The 27,456-nt window shown below is 60.7% G+C and overlaps 1 protein-coding gene across 5 annotated transcripts in view; it reads right to left on the reverse strand.

Annotated features, from left to right (window-relative positions):
- Positions 1-3,330: 3,330 nt before the first annotated feature.
- CAPZB (capping actin protein of muscle Z-line subunit beta) overlaps positions 3,331-27,456 on the reverse strand; it is a 122,199-nt gene continuing 98,073 nt past the window's right edge. For 2 of the 5 annotated variants that reach the window (XM_036025412.1, XM_036025413.1), the window contains 5 exons: positions 20,748-20,889; positions 20,244-20,360; positions 9,387-9,452; positions 8,719-8,795; positions 7,234-7,336 (listed from right to left, as the gene is read on the reverse strand). In XM_036025412.1, the coding sequence (XP_035881305.1) occupies positions 7,234-7,336; positions 8,719-8,795; positions 9,387-9,452; positions 20,244-20,360; positions 20,748-20,889 (505 nt within the window). Of the gene's footprint in view, positions 4,060-7,223; positions 7,337-8,718; positions 8,796-9,386; positions 9,453-20,243; positions 20,361-20,747; positions 20,890-27,456 lie in introns of those variants that run through there. The other 3 variants (XM_036025411.1, XM_028513423.2, XM_036025414.1) reach the window with 3 other exon arrangements.

Raw genomic sequence — 27,456 nt, forward strand, 5'->3', positions numbered from 1 at the left:
CGCCCTCCCAGCCTGAAGACCTGGGGCTTGGTGCGGCAACACGGCCCCCTGAGCTAGAGCTGGGTGGGGAAGAGAGAGATGAAATAGCACAGCTCCCCCACCCTGACCTGGGAAACCCTTCTCTGATGGGGGTGCAGCACCACCCCTTCCTCCTCTGGAAGCCCCAGCCTGATGGGGAGACGTGGGCCCTGCCTGGGGCACACCCTGTCCAATGGTGAACAGGGTCATGCCGGGCCCTGGCACGTGGCAGGTGCCGGCAGGTAAATGGTGGCCACCTTTGCTTATCCAATACCTGGAAGCTCCCTGGGTCCCTCCCAGAGGTGAAGGGCCAGGCTGAGGGGTTCCGTTGAGCTGACCGGGCCGTGCTTGCGGGGGTGGGTCCGTGGGTCAAAGGTCCCCGGTGGATTTCCTTTCTCCCCCGGGGCTCACACACCTCTTGCTCCTTGCTGCAGGCGGTGGGCAATAAGCTGCGCATCTCTAGGTGTGGGGAGGCACGGGGCAGCCGGTTGGCAGGCAGATGGCATTCTGCAAAAAGCAGAACCACCCAGAGGCCCCGTCCTCAGCACCCGGTCCTGGGCCCTCCCAGACTGGGGTTCCCCTTGATTCTTTGGCAAACCTGGGGTTTTCTGAAGCCTCAGCTCGGACAACACGGCCTTCCGTGCCTAAAACCGAGAAAGGGAGGGAAGTCCCCGATTCAGCCCTCTTCACCCACCCCTCCTCCTGCTGGACATGGCTTTCATCGGCGCTGGGCGGTGGTGGGACCCTCAAGTCCCTGGGAACAGCCAGGTGCTGCTGAATCCTAAACACCCAGATGTCCCAGCACTACCCCGACCAGGCCAGTGTCAGCCCCGTGGCAGGGGGCAGGGATGGCCTTTTGCTTCAGATGAGCTCAACTAATAACTGCCAATCAGTCCCCCAGCCCTGTGGCAGCCTGAGGACACAGCCCCCCTCTGGCAGACCCGACGGTGACCAGTCTCTGCCCACCCACACTAGAGAGTATGGGCAGACTTCTGTCCTGGCCACTACTGTGTCCCAGCACACAGTAGGTGCTCAGTAAATGCTGGTGAGTGAGTGAGTGGAATGAGTGCCTGAAACACTGGCCCTCAGGGAGGGGGGAGACGGGCATGCAACCCACGAGCAATTGAATTGGTACCCCCCCGCCCTGTTCTTGAATTTATACACGTTAAATGGGTAAACTGTCTACATGTGAATTGTGGCTCAATAAAGCAACTTGAAAGAAGATAGAATTGGCTGTTATTAAAATTTGACTGGAGCCCTGGCTGGCGTAGCTCAGTGGATTGAGCATGGCTGTGAACCACAGCGTCGCAGGTTCGATTCCCAGTCAGGGCACATGCCAGGGTTGCAGGCCACGGCCCTCAGCAACCGCACATTGATGTTTCTCTCTCTCCCCCTCCCTCCTTTCTCTCTCTAAAAATGAATAAATCTTAAAGTTCTGAAAAAAAAAAAACACATGTATTGTTTAACAAATATATATTTCAAGAACTTAATTTCTTTAAATTATGAGTTTATATAGAATGTCTATATTCTCGATTGTTTTTAAAAACCTAATTGAACAGTCCAAGCAGTGATACTAATTATAATGAAACTTTTTATGGAACAAGAAAACAGCACCACCAACTAACTAGTCCTTTAAAAAAAGCATCTAGTAACTCGCCTGCCCCCTGGAGCACGCAGAAGGGAACTGCAGAGTCAGTAGCAGAGCTCTGAGTAGTCGTAGGGAGCACCTGTTCTGACGGAAGTCACAACCGGGCAAGGCGTGATTGCTCAGTCCGGTTTTCCAAATGTTACTTATAGTGAGCAAATAGTTATAAAATGAGACCTTTAACGTACATGTAAATTCTAGAATATATACTTTAGAGCATTTATTTAACTTCGTGCTTGGAGGGAGACAGACTTGCGTGTATTAAGTTTGAGAAGACCCTGCTACGGAGGCTGGACAACAAGCACTTACCCACCAGGAAGACTGTCCCTCGGCCCCCGCTTCCCATGGAGTGGAGGACCAGCCTCTGCCTCCTCGGCTTCTAGGGAGGGTTCCAGGCCGATGCCGGTCCCCAGGCCCAGCGACCGGCCCAAGGGGGGCGCTCCGCACAGGTTCCCTCCCCGCTGCAGCCCCTCCGGGGCCCACGGGCCACCAGCAGAAGTGCACCCAGTGGGCGCAGGCAGGCGGCAGCTCGGGGGTTGGCGGGGGGGGGGCCAGAGGGCTGGTCCAGGGCTCCTCCAGGCTGTTCCCTCAGCCTCCCCTCCCGCCCCAGGAGCGCTCCGGGGACCCCTCACCTGAGAAACCCGCCACTGGAGCCCGTTGCTCCCAACCACAGCCACCCGACTCAGCATCTCAGCACCAGAGAACGAGCAGCGATGCGCCCAGGGAGGGTTCTAGAAGGCGGGCGGAGTAAGGTCAGGCCTGGCACACATCCCAGCCACAATTTCTGGGTTTCCAGCGTTGTTTTTGGTCCCGTGATCGAAGACTGATTAAAGGGAAGAACCGCTTACCCAGCACCTCCTGTGGGCCCGGCACTCCGCTCACCCACCTCCCTGAAGCTGTCACCCGTCATCCACACAAGGAACTGCCTTGGGGTGCCCCCCCCAGGGTCCCACGTGCAGAGCCACATAGGGCCAGGACCCGCCTCCTCTCCAGCCGCCATCTCCCCCCACCCCACCCCGGCACCTGAAGGGCACTCAGTGCAACGGTTTCTCTCTCAATAAAGAGGTGCCCCATGTGGGGCCCTGTCAGACCCAGCAGAGAGAAGCTGGGACCAAGGAGTGGGGGTCGGGGACTTCGAGGACCCAGGCACGTCAAACCAAGGGGGCAGGCCAGGCTGGGGGCCCGAGCGAAGCCACAGGCCGGCTCGGGAAGCTTCCTCCCGTCCCTGAGCGCCATGGCAACAGGAGGCCCCAGGTGTGCGGGCCTTCGCCAGCAGGTGCTCGATACCAGGAAAGGGGAGCAGCGCTGGGAGGAGCAGCGCTGAAGGCGCCGGGGACCTCCCACTTCAGGGCTGGTGGGACACTGGCCCCAGCGCTTCAGGGCGGGACACTGGGGTGTCCACGGAGGGGCTGGGAGCAGCAGCTCTGGGGCTCTGCGAAGATGCCTCTCCTTGCCACTCCACGACCAGCGCCCCGCCCGCCCCCACCCTGCGAGGCCGGTACAGGCACCCGCCTGCAGCCGCCGCACCACCGAGGCCCCCGTTCGGGCGAGAAAGAACAAGGCCAGTGCTGACTGTGTCCCAGTTTCTTTTTATTTATTTTTTTTGTTTTTTTCTTTTTTTTTTTAAGTATGGAAGCTCAAGTATAAGATGTAGATTTTTTTTAAGCTTTACAAAAAAACAAAATAAAACAAAAAACTCCTTTTGCATTCCATAAAAATCGACAGAAAAGCACCTGACCAAAAGAGCAGAACGGCCAGCGGGCCCCGCCCCTGCGCCCCCACGCTCGCGGTGGCCTCCGCGGGGCGGGGCCGGGCTGTGCGGGACAGTGCCGGGGGCCACCTCTCCTTCCTCCCAGAGCCGTCCCCGCCCCCCTCCCCCACCCCCAAGCAACTCCCAAACACACGTGGAATCAGATTTCCAGTTTTTCTTCTATCTTTCACACACCACAGTTATTTCATAAAATTTTTTTGTTTTACATTTTTTACACCAATGTAACAAAAAGGTGGGAGGAGGGGGAGGCAGGCAGACGGTGTGTCTGATGCCCGCAAACGGGGGCGGGGCGAACACAACGCACACGGTCTCTAGGGAACATCGAGTCTGACGGCGGGACGTGGTGGAAGCAGGCCTTGGAGACGAGGAGGGTGTTAGCGGCTTTATTCTCAGGGTGTGACGGCGCTGTGCAGGTCGGCGACGCAGGTTGTGGTGTGACCTGTCGGGGCGGGGCGGGGGGGCGGGGAGCAGAAAGTGAGTTTTCTAAGAAAGGAACCTATCGAGTGCATGGCAGGTCCGGCAGCGTGAAGCGGAGGTTTAACATTGCTGCTTTCTCTTCAACGCCTCCACCAGGTCGTTCTTAAGAGCTTCTTGTTTGGATTTGTCCGCAAACGTCTGCACAGACCTGCCAGGGAGGAAAAGAACCGTCGTGAGCAGGCTTCGCGGCGGAGGTGTGGCGGCGAGGGGCCGGGCCGCTGCGCTGGCGCCTGGACGCCACACTCGGCCACCAGAGCATGACCTCCAGGGGCGGGGGGCTGGCAGCAGCGTCCTCCGCGCTCCCCCAGTGCGAGCAGTGCTGGAGAGGGGTGGGAGGGGCACTGCCATGGGCACGGGGGGGGGGGGGGCACCCCCCACCAGGAGAAACGCTCAGCTCCGCCCCAGGCGGGGGTGACCCAGACACAGCCCTCAGAACCCTAGTCCACTCCTCTGGGCACAGGTCCCAGGACGGCTGCAGCCCAGCTGCTGACTCAGGGCTGAAGAGCCAGCACACCTGGACCCCCAGGGCACACAGGTCCCCGCCAGGGCACAACAGAAGGACAGGTGCTTTCAGGCTTTTGCCGTGAGGCTCCAGTTAGCTTGGCCAAGAACCCCCTCAGCCTGGGTTCCAGGAGCCAGCACGGAACCAGGGTAAGTGGCCCTGGGTCCCAGCTCTCCAGTCCTGGACTTGTGGGGAGCGTCAATGTCAGCACAGTTACGCCGGCGTGCACGCCGCCCGGCAGGGCCAACGAGCGCCCTCTGCACAGGCCCCACAACTTACACAGTGCCTTCCACGCGCGGCTCTCACGCCACGCTCACGAGCATCGGAGGGGCCTCAATGTTGTTATTCCCAGCGTATAGGCAAGGAAGCTGGGCCAATGGCCTGATCGATCACCTTGTCAAATTTATCCAGCGTGTTGCTTAACCAAGAACTTATTAACAGTTTCATTTACAAACTTGAACGGCTTCAAAGCACAAAGGGTAGACGCTGTGTCTCAGGAATGCCGTGGACAGCGTGTTCCACGGGAACCTCAAGTTTTACATACACTGACCATAAAAAAGAACGGGAAGGAGGGATCAAAAAAAAAAAATTCCAGATGCTCTACTAGCTGGTGGAGCTCAGTGGATTATTGAGTGCCAGCCTGAGAACCAAAGGATCGCTGGTTCGATTCCCAGCCAGGGCACGTGCCTGGGTCGCGGGTCAGGTCCCCACAATAGGCAACCACACATAGATGTTTTTCTCTCCTCTCTCTCCCTTCCTCTTTCTAAAAATAAATACCAAATTTTTTGGACTGTAAGACGCACTGGACCATAAAACGCACCTAGGTTTTAGAGGAGAAAAATGTAAAAAAAATTTTTGAAGCAAAAAATGTAAAATATTTAGTACCATAAATAACACAGGCCACCCCCCCACCCCCCCAGCAAGCCAGGTAAGCTACATTCAGACTGTAAGATGCACCCCCTTTCCTCCCAAATTTGGAGGTGAAAGGTGAGTCTTATAGTCCAAAAAACACGGGGAACAAACCCTGTAAAAACAAACCAACGCCCAAGTGCCAAAAGCGGGCGAAGTGAGACGGGGCAGGACTCGGGAGGCACAGCAGCCCCCCAGGGGACGCTGGGCGCTGGGTCCCTGGAGGATCAGTGTGGCAGCCTCCAAGTGGCAAGAGCGTGGACACGCACGTTGAGATGTTGAGAGAATCTGTGCGCAGCTGCAAAATCGCCTACGAGGAGCCGCCGTTTTGGGCTGACCCCTTGCCCCGGACTGCGCTGGTCCATGACAGCAAGGGAAGGGTCAGGCAACAGGCTCAGCCGGCCCACCACGGGCTGTTCACAGGCCCCACGGCAGGAGGGTGTGGTGGCCAAACCCCCAGCGTGCAGCGTGGCCGGCTCTTCTGGGGAGGAGGAGCTGAGCAGGCCAGGCCCCCACCCCCTCAGGGGAGAAAGTTCTCGAGTTAGAGCCAGCGTCAGAATCAGGTAAGACACAGGTCAGGCTGGGGTGGCTGCAGGTACGAGCAGCAGGGAATTCATTAGGACAGAGCTAGGGAAGGTCATTGATGAGCATCTCGGCTACGCCTGGCGGGAGCACCAGCTCAGTGCGGGCAGGAGGGCCTGCCCTGCCCAGACAGGCTGGTGCCAGGCTGCCCGCTGCTGCTGCCGGGGGCCTCTGTGCCAGGAAGCCTCCAGCGGGCGGCCCTGGACATCCGGGCCACGGACCCAGAACACTCCAGACCCACCCTCGAAGCCGAGGGTGGGGAGGAAACCGCACCACGGAACACCCGGAAAAGGGGCTTCCCCGCCGCCGCAGCAGGGACACCGCGGCCCCAGCACGAGGCCGGGGGCTGATGGCTGCCTGGGGCCTGGAGCTGGAGCGTGCATGGCCCAAACCGACCCACTCACGGCCCTGGGACACGGACACAGGGGAGCGGCTGCACCTGGTTACGTAAGCGCCCTCACTGCATCCCGCTCCGTAAACCCCACCGAGCCTCTTCTGGGTCGGGCCCTCAGTGTCCGGCCCCCAGCTCGGGGGCTGAGCCCGAGGCCCATCTGGCTGGGTTTCAGGGCCCTAGTGAAAACCAGCCCCTGCTCTGCCCCAGGGGCCCAGGGGCGCTGACTGCGGTCCCATCTGTCACAAGCTGGAGCCACGGTTCTCGGCCACCACCACCAAGCAAGGCTGCCTTCCGTCCCGCCCGTGCCGGGGGTCGAGGAGGACAGCTGCGGCGCGCTGCGGGTGGGGGTGCACCGGGCCGGCAGGGGGGACTGCAGCCCCGGCTCTCTGCTCCGTCCTCGGACTCAGAGTGACGCGCCCCTTTCTGGTCAGCCAGCCCACACGGCCACGTCCCACTGCAAGGGGCTTATCTGGCTTCCAGGACCCTCGGTGGGGCCGTGGGGGAGGGCCTGGCTGCACACAGAGCAGACGTGGGCAGGCCGTCTCGAAGCACGTGGGTGAGCAGAAGGCAAGGGGACCCAGACCCCGGCGCTGCGGCCACCGCAGCAGTGCAGACAGGAGGCACCAGCTCCAAGCAGAGCTGGACCCCTGGCCGGGGCTCCCACGGGAGCCGGAACTGGAGCCAGAGCCCCAGGCACCCCCAACCCCTGCCCACAGAGCAACACACACACATACACACACGGAACACAGGTCCACGGTCCGTGGGGGCCGAGTCTACACGCTACTGTTTCTGCTCACAGCTGCGAATGGACATGGGGTTAGTGGTGGTTTAAGTGGCCACGCAGCAGCAGCCGAACCGGCGGGGTCTCGGCAGGTTGGTGAGTCCTGTTTAGTGGGGAGGGTGCGCGCCCTCTCACGCGGGGTACCTGGATCGGCCTAATTATCAGGCTGGATGTGGATCTGCCGCTGGGTCAGCACCTGGGAAAGCTCCCTCTGCAACTGCTGAAACTTGGGGTTGTCAGGGATTACGTCAACAGATCTACAGAGAGCACGTACGCACAGGTGAGTGCGGCGGGAGGGGGAGGGCGACACGGAGACAGGAGCAGGTGGGCAAGACAGCTGAGAGGAGACACGGGGGACACACAGGGCAGAAGGAAGGAAGGTCATCAAGGCCCCGGCTGCTCTGTGCCAGCGGGGTCTCGCTCCTCCGGGCTCGCCCCCACAAACCCGCTGGCTCTCTGCACCAGTCTGCCAGCCGCCGCCGTTGCCCGGGTTGCCTGGTGTGGATGGGGCAGTGGCCCCGGGCCCAGCAGCCAAAGGAAAGCAGTGTTGCTGGAGGCAGCAGGGAGGCAGGGAGGTAAGGGACCCACCAGAGGTAGACCAAGTTCCCCAGAAACAGGGTGGGAAACAGGGGAAGACGAGGGTCCAGAGGGGACTCCCCGCTACCGCACAACTGGGCATCAGTAGGAGACCAGAAATCTGTCTCCTGGACAAACGCACAAGCCAAGGCCGCCGCCAGAGCTGCTTCCCACCGGCCCCTCTGGCCCAAAGGGAGAGACCTGTACCTGCAGTGGGGCTCACACCTGCAGTGGGGCTCTCGGGGCCGGAAGCCCTTGCACGCACACAGCGTGCTGGGCCGCGCGCTGCAGACTGTCTCACCTGGTCCCTTCAGCGGCCCCACCCCCCTGACTGGACAGGGCCCCAAGAGGAACGGCTCGTCCACGGTCACGCGGCTCCGGGTGACTGGGCAGGCGTGAGCTCCCGGCCTCCTGACTCCGAGGCCTCCCCTGCCCTGGGCAGGGCCGTGGCCGCTGCTCTACCACCACGGACTGCAGAGAGCCTGCCAGCCCTCACTCGGCGGACACTGGACATGCAGAACCCAGGGCCCGGGACGGGCAGCTCAGGGCCCTGGCCCCAGCCAGCAGGGCCCCGGCAGGGGACATTGGAGAGGCCGGGGACCCTCTCCAGGAAGCAGCTGGGTGAGGCGGCTGTTTCTGAGGGAGACCCCCCGCAGCCCGAAGACCAGCCAACCAGAGGCAGCCAGGCCACCCTCGGGCAGCACTCTCTCGAGCTTCCAAAGGCCTGGTCTGGAGACCCCCCCCCAGCCCCCAGAGACAAAGGGGTTGGGCAGGTCCTTTAGGGGAGACTGACCCCTGGGGGCCGAGAAGGGGCAGTTAAGGGGAACACCCCCCCACATGACTGAAGTGGAGGCAGGGACCAGCACCCGAGCGCCCAGAGCCTGTGGGAGCGGCGTCACAGTTCAAAGTCTGCACAGCAGTCCCATCGGGGGTGTGGGCCGCAGCCCCAGTTTACAGACGGGGGTAGACTGAGGGGAAAGGCCCTACAGCTAGTAAGCAGTAGACCTAGGATGCAAATCCGCATCTTTCTGATTTCCAAAGCGTGTGCTCTGGGGTACGTTACCTCAGCCCATTGACGATGTCCTTTGTTTTCCCAAAGTAGATCTCGTTCAGTGTACTTCTGATTTTGTTTTCCATGTCCTGGGGGTGGAGGGGCAGGGGTCACGCGTGATAGCAAACAGCAAGGAGTCCCGAGGTTCACACCCTCGGCCAGCTCACCCCTGCAGTTCCTGCAGTGACCACAGGGTGGCGGCACACGACTGCACGAGAGCCAGGTGCGTGAGCCCCCAGTGGCCGGCTGGGGCCTGAGCACTGGAGGGCAGGGCACCGGCTGGCCCTGGGTGCTGGCCTATACCACATCACCACCCCCAGCCCTCCACCCACTTTGAAAACAGCCCGGGGAAACCAGAGAGCAGCCCCCCTCATCGGAGCAGCATGGAGATGGGAAACTGGGGGAGACAGGGCTTCGGGTTCCCCGAGCAGAGCCTTCTGGGAGCACGTGTTTGGGGACGGTGGAGGGGGTGCCCCAGAGCTGTGCCGTGCTTGCACCCAGCTCAGAAGGCTCAGAAAAACACGACGCCAGGGCAAAGCATGCGTGCCACACCCCTGGCTGCTAGGGAACTGGAAGACAGAAGCACGGGAGGCAGCCAGCACACCAGGACGCGGGCCCTGGGGCACAGCATCGGATGCAAACCACAGCCGGGGGGACCCAGCGCCCGGGGCCCTGCTCACCTCTACCAGGCGCCCGATGTTGGCTATGTGCGGCGAGCTGTCGCTCACGGTTTCGTCCTTCTCCATCTGCAAAACACAAAGACGTTCCTCCGAGTCAGAGCCAGGCCCTCCCTGCGAACGGCCACCTTGGCTGACAACAGAGAGCCTGTCCCTGCCGCTGGCAGCTCTGGAGCCACATGCAGGTGGTGCAAGGCCGCTTCCCCAGTTGGAGGGGGTGTGTGCTGAGCACAAGGCCCTGGTTTCAGGTCATGAAGAGCCCAGCCAGCAGAAGCCGAGTCCCCATTCCCAGGGACGGACCCGTGCCGCCCTGGGTGGAACAGACACCCATCAAGCCCACAGTGAGCGGGCAGAGGTGACACCCTTATCAAGCACTGGCTCCGAGGAGACCGCTCAGCCCACCTTCATCTCACTGCCCGCAGCCAGCGCAGGCTTCCCGTGCCTGGGCTGTACCGGCAGTTACCAGTTTCGGAGAAAGGGGCCGACAGCCCCGGGCGACAGCAGGGTCCTAGGCTCAGAGGCCAGGCGGCCTGCCCGACGCCCCAGGGCAGCCAGGGCAGAGCCTGGGTCCAGCCCACCCTTACTTCAGAGCCTGTGTGCTTCCTGTCCTGTGAGGCTGCGTGACGTGAGGGATCCGAGCAAGAGAACCTCAACCCAGAAATTCAAGTCTCGAATGAACTGGGAGTGGAACGGGCAGGAGGCGGGGGGCGGAGGAAGTGAGGGGTCCTGCTGTGAGCGCACATTGTGAACTGTGGGCTGCTTCCCGCTGTCTCCCCACGGTCCTCTCCTTAGGGAGAGATTTCCTGGTTTCACACCTCACAGGGTGCCCCGCGGATCGGCAGGCACGTAAAGCTCGCTGTTACTCAACTGACAATAAGAAGCTGTGGCTACCACTCCCCCTGCAGCTGAAAAAAAACGTGGACGCTGAAATGGGCCAGCGGGAAACTGACGGAAACACGAGAGCAGCATCAGGAAGGCCAGAGCTCAAGACGAGTTCAGACCAGCGAGAAGGGCGGGGCGGCCAACCATCCTCGGAACCAGAGGCAGCGGGCAGACGCCTGTGCGTGCGTGTGGTGTGCGTGGAGTGGAGTGGTGTACGTGGAGTGGCGTGTGTGCTCAGAGGGCAGGGGGCTCTGCTGCTTCTCATCCGTGCTCCCATTTCTTCAGGGTCAGACAAATCTGATTCTGGGACACAGTGATCCATGAAACACCGCAGGGCACTTCGCAGGGGCCAGGACACGGGAGGGGCAGGGGCCGACCCCACTTTCGTAACTGAAGGAAAGGGGCTAGTTTGCGCCAATCCAGACCCATTTTGTGGGACCCTTGAAAACCATCTGCCAGCACACTTTAATACAGATGCCCCCTAGGGGCCAGCACAGGCTCTCGGGGAACAAGCTCCGCCCCAGAGCCCCCAATTTCCTGTTTTGATGGGGACGCTGGGCTGGAAAATCGCAGTGCTCTGGCAGGTCCCCGTCGGGCATGCTGTAGCCGTGGCCAGGTGCTGGGCTACACGACGACCACTCAGGTGAGTGCCTGCCCCAGGGAGGCCTCTGCGGCACCCTGCAGGACTCTCCGCCTGGCCCAGACCAACCTGTGCGTCTGGGGTTTAGAGGGAGGCAGAGCAGAGAGGGCCTGCCGACGCCCCACCAACAGCACTGGGGGCTGCGATGATCAGAAGGGTTACTCCAGGGCCCAGACACAGGGCCAGCTCCCACACCCAGCAGCTGCCACGCACAGGGGGGCTTCCCCAGTGGCAGCCACCTTACTCCATTCAGTCCTCACAAAAACCCGTTTTCAACCCAAGGATACTGGGGCTTAAAGATGTCGAGATATGCCCAGATTCGGCGGCATCGGATTCCAAGGACCTCACTCCTCCTGCCTCAGTATGCTGCTCACACGGACCCGGGCAAATGCAGACCAGACACGCGGGCTCACACGCTAACCTCACGGACTGTAAGATGAGAGGCACGCCCCGTGAAGAGACTCATGGCTTTTTAAACTGTTTCAAGCTCGATGACTCGCTTATTAGGAAGCCACGGTCCCCTCTGTTCTGTCCTGGCCTGGCGACTTCCACAGGGCTGGACTCTGTTCGGGACACCGGGCTTTCAGAAAGCCACGTGCCAGGTGGGAGCCCACCTGCTCAGAAGGTCTGAACGCTCTGACCCCAAGAAATGAGAAAGAACCGGGGACGCTTCACGCTGGGAGGGGGCTCAGGAGATCCTGGAGGTGGGCGGGACGCAGCTCCAACCCACGTCACTGCCGAGGGCCACGAGGGACCGTCACTCACGGGATGGCGGAGCTGTCTGTGACAGGCACCTGTTCCCACAGCAGTGAGGCCTAGGTCACCAGAGGTGCCTGAGGAGAGGGGGGTGCCACCTGCCAGGCACACTGCAGGAGGGGGAGAGGGGCGGTCTAGAGCCTGTGCCCCCACACGGCTCTTCCATGGCTGCGAGCCTCACCCGTGCAGGGCAGGGAGGTCCGGCTCCGGTGACGCTGCCCTGGGGAGGGGGGTCAAGTGGAAGCCAGGGCAGAAACGCCAGGCCGGCCAGCCCCTCTGCCCCAACACCAGGCCCAGGACGCCCTGGGCACTTTTGGGGAGCGTGAATGCTCAGAGACACCGAGGGTCCCCACAACACAGGAGACGTGAGCGTGCTCACAAACTTGAAAGGGGTAGCTACTCCCCACCACTCCAGGTCTCCCACACCCCAGCCGGAGCAGAGCCTACATGTTTGCCGGAACATTCTCTGTCCTCAGCAAAAACGCTGTGCCAGGTCAGCCAGAGCACGTCCATGCCGGATGGGGTCGGGAGCACACTTGGAGGGATGAACCCTGCCTACCCACCTTCAAAATGGACTTGTGGACGCTGACGCTCTGGGCCCGTGCGTCCCCTCCCCCACGGGGAACTGGTCCCCAGCTAGACTGAGGGCTGCTCAGGGAGCTGCTCTCCTGGGCAGGGAGGGGCCTGGGGGTGGCGACACAAATGAATTCCGGCCTCCTGCACATCAGCCTCCCCCCGCCCAGGCTCCAGGCAGAACGCCGATTCCTGGCGACCCCAGGAAGTGACGAAGCTTGGACTTCACTGAGGGGCCCGTTTTAAACCAGCACCAGGGGTGCGGCGAGACCAGGACTGTTGGCCAAGGGCTCTGGGCCATCAGGGTAAGTCAACTCCCACGACCAACCCAACCTCTGGGAGAGGAAAGGCTGAAGCCACGGGACACTCAAAGGTGAAGCAGGTTGGGGGTGGGGAGCAGGTGAAGGGCAGGGGATTTGAACCCGAGGAAAAGGCCCGCGGGGACCGTGGACAGAAGGAAGGTGGGCTGGCGGGAGGGGTGGAGGCCTTGTCATGCAGACAGACAGGCTTCCACAGCCCCGCCGACTCCCTGACACCTGGCCGAGGTCAGCTCTCTGGCAGTGCTGACCCACCAAAAATAGAGCTATTTCTGCAATGCTTGTATTGTCACATCCTCGTGAACGCGGCTACCAGAAGAAAACATTTTCATGTGCTGTGGCCGCGCGAATGTTCCATAAGGTGATCCCCCCCCACCGAGTCTGAAGTCAGCGCCACCCCCTCTCCGTGCCTGGGTGTGGGAAGGACTCGGGCAAGTACCTGGACAGCAAGGTTCTCCTCCAGGGGGGCCCCCGGCACCTCCCACTGTCATGAGGCACCGTCAGGAGGCACTCGTCGGTGAGTGCGGCCCGCAGGGCGGGGCCCTGAAGGAAGCCCTCCCTGGGTAGGTGCCTCACCTGGAGGCCCTGGCGTGAGGGCCCGGACCTGTCCTGGCTCCCCTTTCCCCACCCCCCCTTCCCCTGGCTCCCCTTTCCCCGCCCCTGCCTGGCGCTAAGCGAGCTGGTACACACACACAGCGCCCAGAGTGGTGCCCGGCAGAAGGGCGGCCTCATTCCCAGGGCTTTCTGGTCCTGGCTCTTGGACAGAAGCCGGGACAGAAGCCGTGCCTTCCCGGTTACGGAGCCGTGCCCGGGCAGGAGCCGGGCCGCAGGCCCAGACCGGACACGCCGTCAGGCCCAAAGACAGTGCTCAGGCAGCCCGTCAAGGGAGGTTCAGTCTGCCCAGTTCCGGGCAGTTTCCACTGAGCCCGAAACTGTGTATAGTCTAGAAGAGGGGAGTCTCTGCTCGCAAGACCGCGGGGGTGGCGGGAGCGGCTGTTACTTATCAGCCGTAAGCCACGTGTCATGACGGTTCTGTGTTTCTGTCCCACAACAACGTCCCCAAACAGGTGGCACTGGCTCCACGGAGACAGTGCTGGGTTTTGGAGAAGGGACGGGGCTGGTCCCGGTCACACGGCTGGAGCTGCCCCACGGTCTGGACGACTCGGAAAACTTTTTCTGCCGTGCGACTGCTCTGCTTGCTGAACTCAGAGGCTTGCGTTCTCCACCAGAGAAACCCAAGACGGGCCACAGTCCAGGACTCGGAGATTCCAGCAGCGTCGATCTGTGCCTCATCACCTCCCCTGCCCGCCTCCTCCCCCATCTCCCGTCCCTCCCTCTCCTGTCAGCAGTCCCACCGGAACCACTGCAGCGGGGAGGCAGACTGGGGCCAGCTTTCCTTCTCGACCGGGTGCCGGGCCGCTCCGCCCCAGGCCATCCGACCCTAGAAGCCGTGCTGCTCTAGCATCCGTGTCCTGAACACAACCTCCCTCCCAGGACACGAGCACTCGGCCGCCACTGCGGCTGAGCCGCCCCCAGTGAGGAAGCCCCCCCCCCACCCCGTCCCCTCCCCCCACCCCCAGCCTCCCCCAGTAAAACACGGCGCCTGGCCTCAGCGCCAAGTGCGAGTGGAAGAGGGTTTCCCTGGGTGACGCCCGGGCAGGTGCCTCTCCCGGAGCTGCACCGCGTGAAGACACATCCCGGCGCCTCCTGCTGAGCGGGGAGAGCTCAGCTGGCAAACGACTGGCCTGACCTCCCCACTCAGCAAAACATTCCACCTTCGTTTCTAAATATTTAGAATCTGGGAAAAAAAAAAAATCAAACGAACATCTGCAGGGCCTGTCTCCGATCGGAAACCTTGCATCGTTCAGAGATTTACGGTCTTGCCTCTTTCCCACGTCTCCCGCTGTCCAAGTGACCTCTTCCTGCACCGCCCTTCCTGCAGGTTGGCGCTTGGCGGCAGCAAGCGTCCCCAGCGGGGCCTGGTGGCAGTCTGCCAGAGGGCACCGTCCGCCCTCCTGGCCTGGAAGGATGGTGCCACCTGGCTATGACGAGCTTCCCCGAGGGCTGCCGCTCACCTCTCCCGCCACAGCCGCGGGGTTTGCCAGAACACCATCTATCTGCTTCGCTTGCCAGCTGCGCCCGAGAGGCACCTTTTGTTGGAGCGGGGAAAGGAAAGGCCAAAGCGGAGGAGACGGGTAGGGACGCCGAGGGAGCGCGGCCGAGGGAGCGCGGCCTGGGGCACACGCGGTCTGAGCCGGCTGCGGTGTGGCATGGCCCGGCATGAAATGTGGCTCCGGTAATCGTCACCGTTAAACGCACCAACCACCTAAAGAAAGCCGGTGAGCGCAGCTTTCCAGACCATGCAGTCACTTGCACTCCTGTAAACCATCTAAGCTGAGAAGGAGGGGCTGGGGGCAGGCCAGGAAGGCCTGGGCGAAGGCGGGGCCCGGGAGAGGCCCCCGTCAAGCCCAGCCACAGCCCCTGTCAAGATGGGTATGGGAAGAGGAAAGCCAGGGAGCTCTGGGGGCTGTGACGCCCGTGCTGCGGCGAGGCCTCGTGTCCAGAGGAAAAGCCGACCCTGGGCACGGCCGGCTCGGTGGAGGAACCCGTGTGAGGACGACCCCCACTCCAGAACACCTCCTGACCCGCCCCTCCTTCTCTGCTCCTCCCGCCTTCGCCCTCTGTTACCTCCCGCCTTATGAGAGACACAGCCTCCCCGTCACCACCCCCGGCCGCCTGGCCACAGGTCAGGGAGCTCCAGCCCGCTGAGGCCGCCCCCTCCCAGGCCCTGGCCACCTTCCCCAGATGACTCTAACGGCCGCCTCTGCCAGCCGCCCTCTGTGCCAGCGGCAGCAGCACCATCTGAAGACGCAGATCTGAGCAGACCACTCCACTACCTCTGGTGGTGGCGGGGTGGCATCTGGTCAACCTCCTTCCTACAGGAGAACCCGAGGAAGGGGGCACTCACAGGGCGATGGCGCCGAGCACACTCCCAGGGAGGGTGGAGCCCCCCATTGGACTCCGTAGCTCTGGCCCCACTCTCGGTGCCTGTTGCTGGGGCCACGGGGCCACGAGGCCACGACAGCTGCCCGTGCTAGGTGCCGGAGGGGCTGCCAACAGATGCCACTGGGCTCCCACAGGGCAGTGGACTGTCTACACTGAGCTGACTGCCCCATGCACTTCTGTGCGAATGTTTATTTGGCAATCTACCGAATGCCAAGTAGAGCGGACAGATTAAGAACAAAAAGCATAGCCCTGACTGGTATAGCTCACTAGATTGAATACAGGCCTGAGAACCACAGGGTCACCAGTTCGATTCCCAGTCAGGGCACATGCCTGGGTTGTGGGCCTGGTCCCCAGTAGAGGGCGCATGAGAGGCAACCACACATTGATGTTTCTTGCCCTTTCTTTCTCCTTCCCTTCCATCTCTCTAAAAATAAATGAAATCCTTAAAAAAAAAAAAAAGACTGAAAAGGATAGGCCTATTTTTTTTTTCTAGGCAGACAAATCTGGCTTCAAATCCTGGCTGCCTGCTAATCACGGGAGAATGCTTAACCACTCTGAACCTCAGCCGCCTCGCCTGTTAAATGGGAGTGACGACTCTATCTTGCCTACGGTCTTATCAAAAGAGACAGCCTGCACAGTCAGGCGTGTTCACGCTTTGTTATTGATTTGCTCAACCTTCCCGGAACCCCTCGCCCCCCACCCCAGGCGGCCACGGCCATTTCTCCAGGGCTCACATGGGGCACTTGGCACGGCCCGCAGCCCGCGCTCCCCGTTGTTTGCTCAGAGGCCTCGCGCCATTAACTCAGACTCGTCTCCCGCACGGCCTCCCCGCCCCTCCTGGTGCAGTTACTTACACTGGAAACCTGCCCCAGCTTTAATGCCCTCAGATGAGTTATGTGGCCGGCCGCTGGGATGATGACAGAAGCATGAACTTCCTCATGAAAGCCCAAGAGCACAGGCAACGCAAACAGGGCCCGCGGGCCGACCCGGGGCGCTGAGGACAGCCACTCATCAGGCCTTGTTTGGCTTGGCAGGAGGCGCTGCTCGCGGCGAGCCGGAACCAGACCCTGGCCATGGGCTGACAGCTCTGATTTAAACTGTTAGGAAGACCGAGGATTCAATATTTGTCCAGGTCGCTGTAAACCGGGTGGAATTCTAAACACTGCGGAGCGGTAAGTGATGCAGGAAACAGTCTCCGGATACAAACTTAGGATTTTCCACCATTACCCAGGTGGCAGGGCGTGGGGAGGCAGGCTGTGGTAGGGCTGGCTGCCTGGGGGTTCGGCGCCACTCCCCAGGCCGGGGTTCCTGGAAGACCAGGGCCCATTTCCACACAGAAGGGCGGGCTCTGGGATGGCGCGAGAACAGCCCTGCCCACAGGCCTGGGGGGGTTCTGCACCGAGGCTCCAGGAAGCACCCCAGGCAAGCTGGCTCACAGCACGTCTGCCTGCAGTGCTGCTTTTCGGGGGTGTGGAGATTCTTCTGGGAGAAAACTACAAATTCACTGGAGTTACTGCATGCATGCTTTCTGGCATATACACTGTCTATCAGTGGCTACTAAAAGTAGAATGATCACCTCTCTGAACTAAACCTGATGCTAAAAGGAACCCTCACACAGGTAGTGACCGCCAGAATGGGGACCGGGGACAGGAGGCCCCCTCTGCCCTTTACACAAAGCAGCCAGCACACTGGCGCAAGGCTTTCCCCAGGGCAGGGCCGTCAGGGTCCTAAACTCGGGCACCTAAACAAGGGCCTTACGCCTGCCTGGATGCTTAAAGCAGCATCTGAAGCAGAAGCTGAGACAAGCCTGCTCCAGGGGAGGCAGCACCTTCCAGTCCGACTGCCTGCACAATCCGACTCAAGACGCACCTTCTCCAGCAGGGGAAGCAACCATGAACAGAGGGGTGTGGCCTTCCATCCCACCTGTTTCCCAGGGAGTGTGGGAGGGCTAACGGTGGGATCAGTCATCAGCGGCCCACGAGGGGGGTCAGGTATGTCTGTGTACCAGAGCCCCCACGAGACCCACAGAGACGGGGTTCGGAGAGCGTCCAGGCTGGGGAGCCACCTGCTTCCACGTGCCACCAGTCGGGGCCCCCAACTCGCGAGGAGAGAGGCTCTTCTGCTTGGGACCTTGCCCTCTGCATCTCTTTGTCTGGCTATTAACTCGCACCCTCTAACATCCTCCGTCATAAACCAGTGAGTGAGGGAGTGAGTAAACAGGTTTCCCAAGTTCTGTGAGCCTCTCCAGCAAATTAACGGCACCTAAAGAAGGCGCTGGGGACACCTCTGATTCACGGCTGATCAGTGACAGCATAGGTGACAATCTGCACTTGCAACTGGTGCCTGAAGGGGGTGTGTGTGTGCGCGTGTGCGCAAGTGCACGTGTGCAGTCCTCCAGAACTGAGCCCTCACCCTGTGGGACCTGACACTGTCCCCATGGAGTGTCCGAATGAAGCTGAACTGCGGAACACCCCGCTGGTGCCTGAGAAGTGTCTGGAGGGGGTATGGGGACCGTGCCCCTCCCCACGAAGCACACAGGTACAGAAGCCAAGAGAGTAGAACTTGTCAAAATTTAATGTGTGCATAAAGTGCCCAAAGAACGTTGTTAAACTCAGATCCCAGTCTGGTCAAGTTTGGGCAGGGCCTGAGGCCTCTGCATGTCTGACAAGCTCTGGGCGATGCTGGTGCTGGCCCTGGGCAAGGCCATGCAGGGCAGGGCGCAGATGCCCTGGCGCTGCAGCAGGGGGACTCTCAGAGAGCTGGCCTGCCCCAGACCTGCGGATGGGCCCGCGCCCGACCTCGGAGAGGGGGACAGAGCAAAGCACCGCGTCTCACAGCGTGGAAGGACCTGAGGTACCAGGACATGGGGAGCCCAAGGAGAAAGCCACAGCCAGGCCTGCAGTCACCTGGTCCCACGAGGCAAGAAGCCAGCTGGGGGTCGGCGGCCCACCGTGACCAGCCAGAGAGCTCGAAGGGCGTTCAGTTGAAAATAAGTAACGGTGGATTTACAGCTGACTAAATAAGCCCGACCTACAGGAAAGTACCCTAACGAAAACGCTCGCCAGACCGACGCCGCCCTCAGGAGGTCTGTGCCCGAGGGCTCTGAGCCTGGCCCAGGGCTGACTGATTGGGGCACAGAGTCACTGTGGTTAATGTGCAAGGGACAAAGCCAGAAGCAGCAGCTAACACCGGGTTCACTGAAGCCAAGCTTCAACATAGCTGACACGAGCAGAGTGGCTAAAACTGCAAAACGTGAGGATAAATGTACAATCTCATTTGGAAAAAGCCTGGCTGCATAAGAACAGACTGGGAAATCCCTGGACCCGAAGGGGTTTGCGGGACAAAGGGGGGGGGGCGGGTGCCAACGGGCGGCTGCACACTCAGGCAGCGCCAGCCGAAGCCGCCCTGGGCCCACTTTGGAGGACAGGCTCCATGCCAGCTGCCGTTCTGCACAGAGGCTGGAGTAAAGAGGACCAGCTGTCTCCCAAAGCAGCGCGCACCCCATCCAGGGAGGACGGCAGGAGGGGTCCCGTCAGGTGGGGTGTGACCGCTGACTCTCCCAATGTCGAGACCCTGCGACTCAGGCAGCCCTTTGACTGCTTTGGCCAAATGCACTCCCTTTTCCTTTACGAGGTGAAGGAGCGCTCTGAGTTTGAAAGGCGCCCTGCAGGGGCCGGCACTGGGGGACGTGGTGCCTGTCACTCAGCTCCATCCTTGGTGTGATGCTGTGGTGGGGGCTGGGGAGGAGGGGTGGCCAGGCGGCACACAGCTGAGCAGAGCAGGCTGGCCACCGTGCTTGTCAGTTACCGGTCCCTTCCAGGCACTTGCACGGGGAGGCCAGCAAACTGGCTTATTTCAGCCTTTTCTCTCCTCTTGGGGGACCTGACTACTGTCCCCCTGCAGCCTGCTGCAAACTATCTGGGCTGACCCTCTGGCTCTGCTGTCACTCTCCACACTGCCCATCCCACCTGCATGACACTGTCCCTCAGTTCTCTCTGCAGAAAGCACCTTCCCACCAGGGCCTGCTGCCTGCCCACATCCGTCCTTCCTGCACTGCGATAAGCAGCCGGACTCTACTCTAGGAGAGCACACCCCCTTTCCATCTACAGCACCATGGGCAGCCGCGTGACCTAAGTCTGGCCAGACCATTTCCTCCCCCATAGCCTCAGGATGTGATTAGGTGATGACCTGGCAACCAACCTGGGCCAGTGAGACGTTTCTGGGGTAGAGTAGACCTGCTCTGGAGGAGCAGCTCTGTCCCCCAGAGGACACAGGGACACAGGAGGGACTCAGGGCCCAGCGGCATCCTCCGCGCCCCAGACCCAGCCGTGCTCAACGAAGCCTGAACTCTCGGTCATGGAGCTGCCTCATTTCAATTTCCTGCTTCAGTCAGAGTTCTGCTTCTGTCATTTGCAACCAAGGGTCCTAATGCACAACCTAAGCCACAACTGAGAAGTCAAGTCATGCTAGAATGTTACCAGCAGTGTATCCTAAACACCACAGGAGCATTTTAATGTAAACACCTTCACCCAAAGAGACGACCTCCCGAGACTGAACCTTGGGACTCCCCGTGGGGAGGCCGTGTCAGGCACAGCCGCTGGCCCAGGACCCCTCTGCGGAGACAACCGCCCGCTCGTCCCCACAGGCAGCCCTGTGGCTGGCACCCGCGGGCACTGGCAACCCTACCTGTCTGGTCAGGCTGCCTCCGAGGTTCATGGTGCCAGAGCCGGATTTGTTGGTTTGCAGCCACAGCATCACCGTGGAGGTCAGCTTGTAATGGGCAGTGCGACCACTGGACTTCTCCTGGGGGACGAGACAGGGGTCAGAGCCGTGCGCAAAGCCCAAGCTAGGGAGGGCCTGAGGGGGCCCCTGAGTTCAGGGTCATCCTAACGTGCCCCTCCTATGACATCACCACCACACTGCCTTTCTCGTAAAACCCCTGATGGTGTTTAAAGGAACTGAACCCGCAATCACGTGGATTCAGCTCTTCTGGGACCTTCACCGTCACCAACTACTGCCGCCCTGACTCATCTGCATCCAAACAGCCTCGGGGCGTCTTGGGAATTGATGGGTTTAAGTGCCACAGCACCCCAGCACCCCCCTCAAGAAGCACCTGTCGGAGCACGGGGCTGCGCGGTCAGTGGGCATCTGCAGCGGAGGCCCCAGGCCCGCAGCTGCGGGGCGCCGTACCTGCACTTCCACCACGTGGATGGAGTCCCAGCAGCCTTTGATCTTCTTTGATCCGTCTCCAGCCTTCTTTATGAGGATCACTCCCGCGAAGCCGTGATCCAGATCCCAGAGGTAGACAGACGAGACGCCGCCTTCAAAATACCTGCAGGAAACAGGCCGCGTGCCCATTAGGGGTTAAGTCCGTCAAATTACACACCGCAGCTCGGGTCCTGGGGTTGTCAGTTGGCCAAGAGCCACCTAGGTGTCTGTCTGGAGCTAGGGACCCTCCCTGCGATGGTTCCAGGGCTCTCGCATGTGCCCCAAACACCCGATGGTCAGGGATGGGGGTGCAGCCTCCCTTGGGGGCCACGGAAAGAACACGGCTTAGGAGCCCTCAAGATGAACCTGAGCCTGCGCTCTGCCAGGCACTCCAGGCTTTGTGGTCTTTTATCGGACTTCTCTGGGCTTCAGATTCCTCCCAGATAAAGGACCCAGCAACGCGTGTGGCCTGACAGACACGCAACGGGGCCCCTACTATGGAGTCCTCACTGCTGCCCAATATTCCTGTTCTGTGATGGCTACTTTATGGGCGACAAGGAGAGGAAAAAGCAAAGCAACAAACACTGGACTCCCGCCCAGAGCTCTGCAGAGCCTGGGCACCCCGGGCTTCCGCGGTTTTCCGGAGCAACCTGCTGCAGCCCCCCAGCCAGGAACAAGGAGCGTATCAGCTTGGGATGGCGCTTCCCCCTCAGGCCTGAGCCCACAGGGAAAAACTCCTAGTTAAGATCAAATGCCCCAGGGAAAGAGGAGGCCAGAGGAGGAAAGGAAAGCAGGCTAGACTCCCAAATCCACGAGACCCAAGCCGATGGCTGTGACAGAGCCAGGCTGCTGAGAGTCCAGACGAGGAGCGCAGACAGCACCGGAGGGCCGTCACCAGCGGGCGGACGTGCAGCACCTCAGACTCCTCTGACGACCAACCGAAACCAGAAGAATCTCATCTGGTGGCTAACTCGTCCTTTTTTTTTTTTTAAAGATTTTATTTATTTATTTTTAGGAAGGAGAAAGGAGGGGGAGAGGGAGAAGGAGAGAAACATCAGTGTGTGGTTGCTTCTCATGCACCTCCTACTGGGGACCTGGCCTGCAACCCAGGCATGTGCCCTGACTGGGAATCTAACCAGCAACCCTTTGGTTTGCAGGCTGTCACCCAACCCACTGAGCCACACCAGCTAGAATGGCTGGCATATTCTCTACCAGAAAGACTGTGGCCTCTCTGACCCCAATCAACCCCTGCTCAACAGTGCGGCAGGCACACTCTGGGGCCCGCCGGGAGGGCGAGCTTAGACGGGAAGCAGCGAGCAGGCAGCATGGCCGAGATGACTGTGGGCTCAGGTCAAACGGGTGTGGGGCTTGGCCCCGGCCCTCCAGTGACCAGCTCCGCTCCTGCGCTTATCCACCCGACAACCGTTTATGAAGGGCTACCAAGCAGCACCCGTGCGAGCCGGGCCTTAGGACTGCTGAGACGAAGCCAGTACAGGAAGGGAGATGCTGACCGAAGATCACTAGTAATTTTACTTAAAAAACAAAACAAAACTGAGAGTAAACGCATCTGTGACTTACACCTCAATAAAGTTTATTATACAGTAAACATATACCTGGTAAATGTTACTGTTTAGAAAACGTGGGTGAAGAAACACAAGAGTTCTCTGTCCTTTTTGGTGTGAAGGTCGGTATGTGAGGAGCAGCGGCGAGACCGTGAGACCAGGAAGCAGCCCTTCCTCGGGGACGCGAGCCGGCCGCCTGGGCGCCGTAGGGCTCTGTCCCTGCTGGCCTGCCGGGCACCCGGGGGTCCCCACCGAGGTCGCTACCCTCGCCCCTCCCCACGAGGATTCCTCAGGCAGCCTGCGCCCGCCCACTGCTGCTGCTGCCACCACCACATCCTGTCCCCACGGCTCCACCCCAGCACGGCTCACCGCGGTTAAGTGTCAGGTGCAGTTCACAACGCTGCCGCTTCCCGCAAGTCACGCAGAGGCAGGTGAGGGCGGGCCAGCCCAGGCTAACTGCTGGCCAACAGCGGAGGCCGGGAAGGGCTCCGGCTCCAGACCAGCACCAGTGTAGGGCTGCAAGGGGAACGGGGCCGCCTGTGGGGGCCCAGAGCTCAGGGAGGTCCCTTCTCTTGTTCCAACCCTCCCTCCAGCACAGCCCCGCCCCTCCCCCACAGGGTCCCTGGGCAGAGAGAGCAGACAGGTGTTTTCCCGCAGGACCGGCCTGCAGGGGGCTGCACACACAGGCCGATCTGGAAGGCCCCTGGGACACGCGGAGCCCCAGAGTGCTCCGGCGAGCTCACGGCAGGGAAGGTCCAGGGGCCCTTCTGGCTGGGTGTCCTGGATCTGAGCGGCTCCCTCGGCTCAGGGTTCACCGGGAGGCACCCCAGCACCGACGCAGGAGGAGAGGAGCAGTCCGCAGCAGACCTGTGCACCCGTCCTGTTGGTGCAGATGGCTGGGTTCTCCCGCCCAGTTTCCCCCTCAGTCTGCTTGCAGGGCGAGCGGCCTCCCATCAAAAGGGGAAGAAACGACCACTTGAAAACACTGCGGCCTTTCCTGAGCTGGCACAAAGGACAGGCCGGTCACTCCCCTTCCCGCTGGCCATCCTGGAAGGCAGGCTTGAAGCCCAGTGGGCATTTTCGTCCTTCTGCCCCCCCCCCGAGCTTGGGGCCCCAACCCACGGCCCTTCCCCAGACCGGACAGTGGCGGTGTCCTCGTCCAAGGCTGGCCGCCCTGTGTGCTGGGACACCGGGGGAAACGGGCCAGGCTGTCCTGGAAGGGAACCAGGAGAGATCTCGGTGGCTGGACAGCCCCCGTCGACGACACCCGGTGACTGGGTCGGAAGTGCCAGGCGGCCTGCAGTTGACCCCCTTGGTCCGATCCCTCAGACCTGCTCTCCTTCAGAAACGAAACAGCAGCACGAATGTTTTATGAGGTCGAACTGGCCACTTCCAGTCCAGCGCCCGTCCCTCCCGTGGCCTGGCTCCCGCGCCGGGCAGCTTCTTTTTGGCTTGCTCAGCTTCCTTGGGGGTCACACTGACCGGGCCCAGCGTTTCAAAGTGCTGGGTGCAAAGGAGGTGAAAACGCAACCTAAACCCTGACCCCCATGTGGGTTCCTATTCCCCCAAACTAAAAAAATGTACTGCAAGAACACTATAAAAAAGGAAATTTAAAAATTGGCCCACAGGACCATCTATCAACCTAACCCACAAATCTGGTTTTTCCAAACTCCCTTCCAGTCTCTGTCCAGATGCATGGTTTTTTGTGCAACCGTACGCCCAGCAACGGCACTGCCTGGAGCCCGGCTTTTCTCACTTGGCACAGAACCGCCAGCACTTTTCCACGGAGCCACGCGGGCTCTGTAACTGTTTCTGATGGGGGGACAGGACTCCACTGGGCAGTGTCCTATCTCACAGTCGACCCGACCTTCAGTGAAGAAGCGGCAGCAGAGCCGGAGGCGGTGCTGTGGAGCCCACCGTCACCCCGCTCCCTCTCCCAACACCCCACGCCTCCGGATCCAGGACAGACTCGCACTCCACCCGCCCAGAGCGATCTCCAGGGACTTGAGCAGCTGCAAGTCTCGGCCCGAGGGGCCAAGAAGGAGAGCACAGAGGGCTGCGAGGTCGGAAGGGGCCTCCAGCGTCACCACAAAGGCCAGCCCTCGGACCCGCGTGGCCAGGGCCCAGCGGCCACCGGACACACAGAGAGCCCCCGCCACGTGCTGTACGACCCTGCTCTGTGCCCGAAGCTCTAAGCAAAGAGGGACCTCAACCCGTTCTTGAAATTTATTCTTACCTACTGTACTTTGATCATAGTGACACGAAACAGGAAAAAACATAATTTTTACAGGGTTCGCATTTACGAGTTTTTACATAAAGTCTTTTGTGGGTATGTTAAGAATGTGCTAAAATGTTGTCTGAAACCACAGAGAGTCGTCTGAGGAGCTGCCCGCCAGAACTAACAGCACACACATGGAAGCACTTTAACTGGCCTTTGTATATTTAATGAGTCAAATAGTATTAATATTGTTTAAATGCTAACATGCCATTTCAATAAGGTGGCTCTACCGTCGCCAGCAGCTCGCTCTCGGGCCTCGCACGCCAATGCGAGCCAGCGATCAAATGTGGCCGGGCTACGGGGGACCGACCAGGCCCTGCCCGGGCTCCGCCCCGCTCCCGCTCTGTCATTTCCAACCCCCGCCCTCCGGGTGGGAGCGAGGGAGGACCTCGGCCCGGCTGGCTGGGCTCAGAGGGAAGGCCCTCCTCCCACAGTGCGGTGTCCGGTCAGGCGGGCGGCTGGGAGAGCACCTTCACCGCCCGGAGGCCCGAACACGGAAGCCGGGCCCTCCTTACGCCAGCGTCCCCCACGCACACAGTGAGGAGGCACGTGGCCTGTTGGGCGGACAGCACAGGGACCACCGTCAGGGAGACTGTGCAGAAGCCACCTCGGAGAGTCTTGAACTGGGCAGGGCTGGGGCTCCTGGGGGCTCCGGAAACAACAGGGAGACGGTGGGATCAACCCGGGAACGACTGGAGTGAAACTGCTGGGGTCCCGCAGACAGCGAGGGCGTCCGCCGAGTGACAGGGGCCCGACACGCCGTGCTGGTGGCTCTCCGGTCTCTCCCCCGTGAATGCTGCCCTCTCCCAAGGCAAACGGAACTGCAGGGAGTTCAACAGCGGGGACTAGGGAGCCGGGGGCTGCTCTGGGTTGGCTTTCTAAACGCCAAAAGACCAGGTCGCCAGGGGACCCCTCTGTGCTGGGTGAGCCAGAAGCAAAACACAAGACCCTCAGGTGGGGCTGACGATTCACCCGCAAAGTCAATTACGATTAAGCACCTGGCTGAGTTTATTATTCCCTGGCACCAGTTAGATTCCTGAACTTGGACCAGCTAAGAGCCTAATGTGTCAGTAATTCTCAGAGTTCTAGGTCGTTTCTCCTTGAAAATCACTCTCCCACTCTGATAATGTCACAGTCACGTGTACAGATTCTACGACCGTAACTCTTCAACCACAGGACCACGGAAAGGAGAAAAAAAAAGAAAAGAACATAATACTTCACACTCGAAATGACCTGCTTCACAAAAGAAGAGAGAGAAGAAAACACTCCGGCTCCCGGAGCTCTCTGGAGTGCTTGGGGGGCCACGGGGCGCGAGGAGACAGAGGACAGAAACCCGTGCCGGGAACCGAGCTGTGGCTGCGCACCGGCCAGGTCCCCGTCCTGGCCGACGCTGGGCGGCGGGTGGGACGGGAAAGACGGGCTGGAACAGACTCTGAAGCTGGCCTTTAGTCCTTCTTTTCAAGTCGCCCCCTGAGACGACAGCCAGATCAGTGCTTCTGACACAGAGGTCCCCAAAAGGCGAGCCCCAGGCCACAGCCCTCCACAAAAACCCAAAGCCAGGACAGACCCTCAGGGAGCAGGTCCTTTTCGGGGTCGCACAGTCACGGTCCTCAGCCACAAACGGGCCGGGCTACCTCCACAGGACGGGCCGGGCCGCACTGCGATGACTGACACCTGCCGTGCGGGGGCACGGGCAGCAGCCCCCAAACTCAGGCAAGTCAGGGAGCACTGTAAGGGGAGCCCCCGGCTGAGGAAGTGTGAGGGGCTCTCTCCTGCAGTCACTGCAGTAAATCAGCCAAGAGCAAGGCAAGGAATATGCATTTGGCACCAACGCACCGGGGCCTGCACGAGGCAGACGCAGCACCACAGTGCAAACTCCTAACGGTCTCATCGAGTTGGATCAAAACCCTGCTGGTGCCAAGGACCTCGCTACTTTGCACCAAGGCAACCATCCTCCTTTTGAATCGTTCAAACAGTTCTCGCTGGACCCGAGTGAAAACGTCCACCTACTGCCTTCAGGAACCACACAAAACTGGAGCTCAGCGCCCTTTCCTCGTGCAGTCCCTTTAAACATCTGAAGATGGCTTAAATAAACCCCGAGGTTTCCTCCTCCTGACCTTCCTGACCTTCCGCTGCTCCTCACGAGACCTGCGTGACTGTAAGCCCCCACACTTCGGCCGTCCTCCCCCTCGAGGGCATGAGAACAGACACCGACACCCGACAACGCGTACCACGCGGGGGGGCCAGCACGACTCTCACCCCGGAGGCCCCCATCCGACCTGAGGCGCCAAGTGCGCCTAACCGGCGATGGCGCCCGAGCCACACCGCCACATCCTGAGCTTGCCCTCGTCTCAAATGCAGCATTTCTGTCTTACGTGTCGTCACGAAACTGCCTCCCACGTCCTACACTTTTAAGAACTGGGTGGACTGCACCTGCATATACCACTTTCCACTCAAATCTGTTCCCTCCGGTCCGCACCGACAGGGCCTTCACCATTTCAACGCATCTTCTGCACGGACCACCGCTGCAAACCTCCAAGTTCAAAACTTGCCAGAGAGAGTGCTGCAGGCTGGAGTGAGGCTGCTACGGGCAGCAGGCGGCCAACTTCTGGGGGAAGACCGGCTGTCATCCGAACACTCCTTTCCGCCGAGGAAGACACAGACAGGAAATGACCACGGCCTCAATTCTGGCTGGAAAGGAGGGGACTTGGTAGGGTGGACGAGGCGGGGAGAGACGGGACAGACGTGGGCTTGGCCAAAGCTCCAGAGGAAGAGTCCAGACTAAGAATGTAAATGTCAGCGCAGTGAAAACAGTGGAACCCGTCTTGTCGCCAGGGCCGAGCCTGGACAC

Source organism: Phyllostomus discolor, chromosome 5 (genome assembly GCF_004126475.2).
Source record: "Phyllostomus discolor isolate MPI-MPIP mPhyDis1 chromosome 5, mPhyDis1.pri.v3, whole genome shotgun sequence".
Lineage (NCBI taxonomy): Eukaryota > Metazoa > Chordata > Mammalia > Chiroptera > Phyllostomidae > Phyllostomus > Phyllostomus discolor.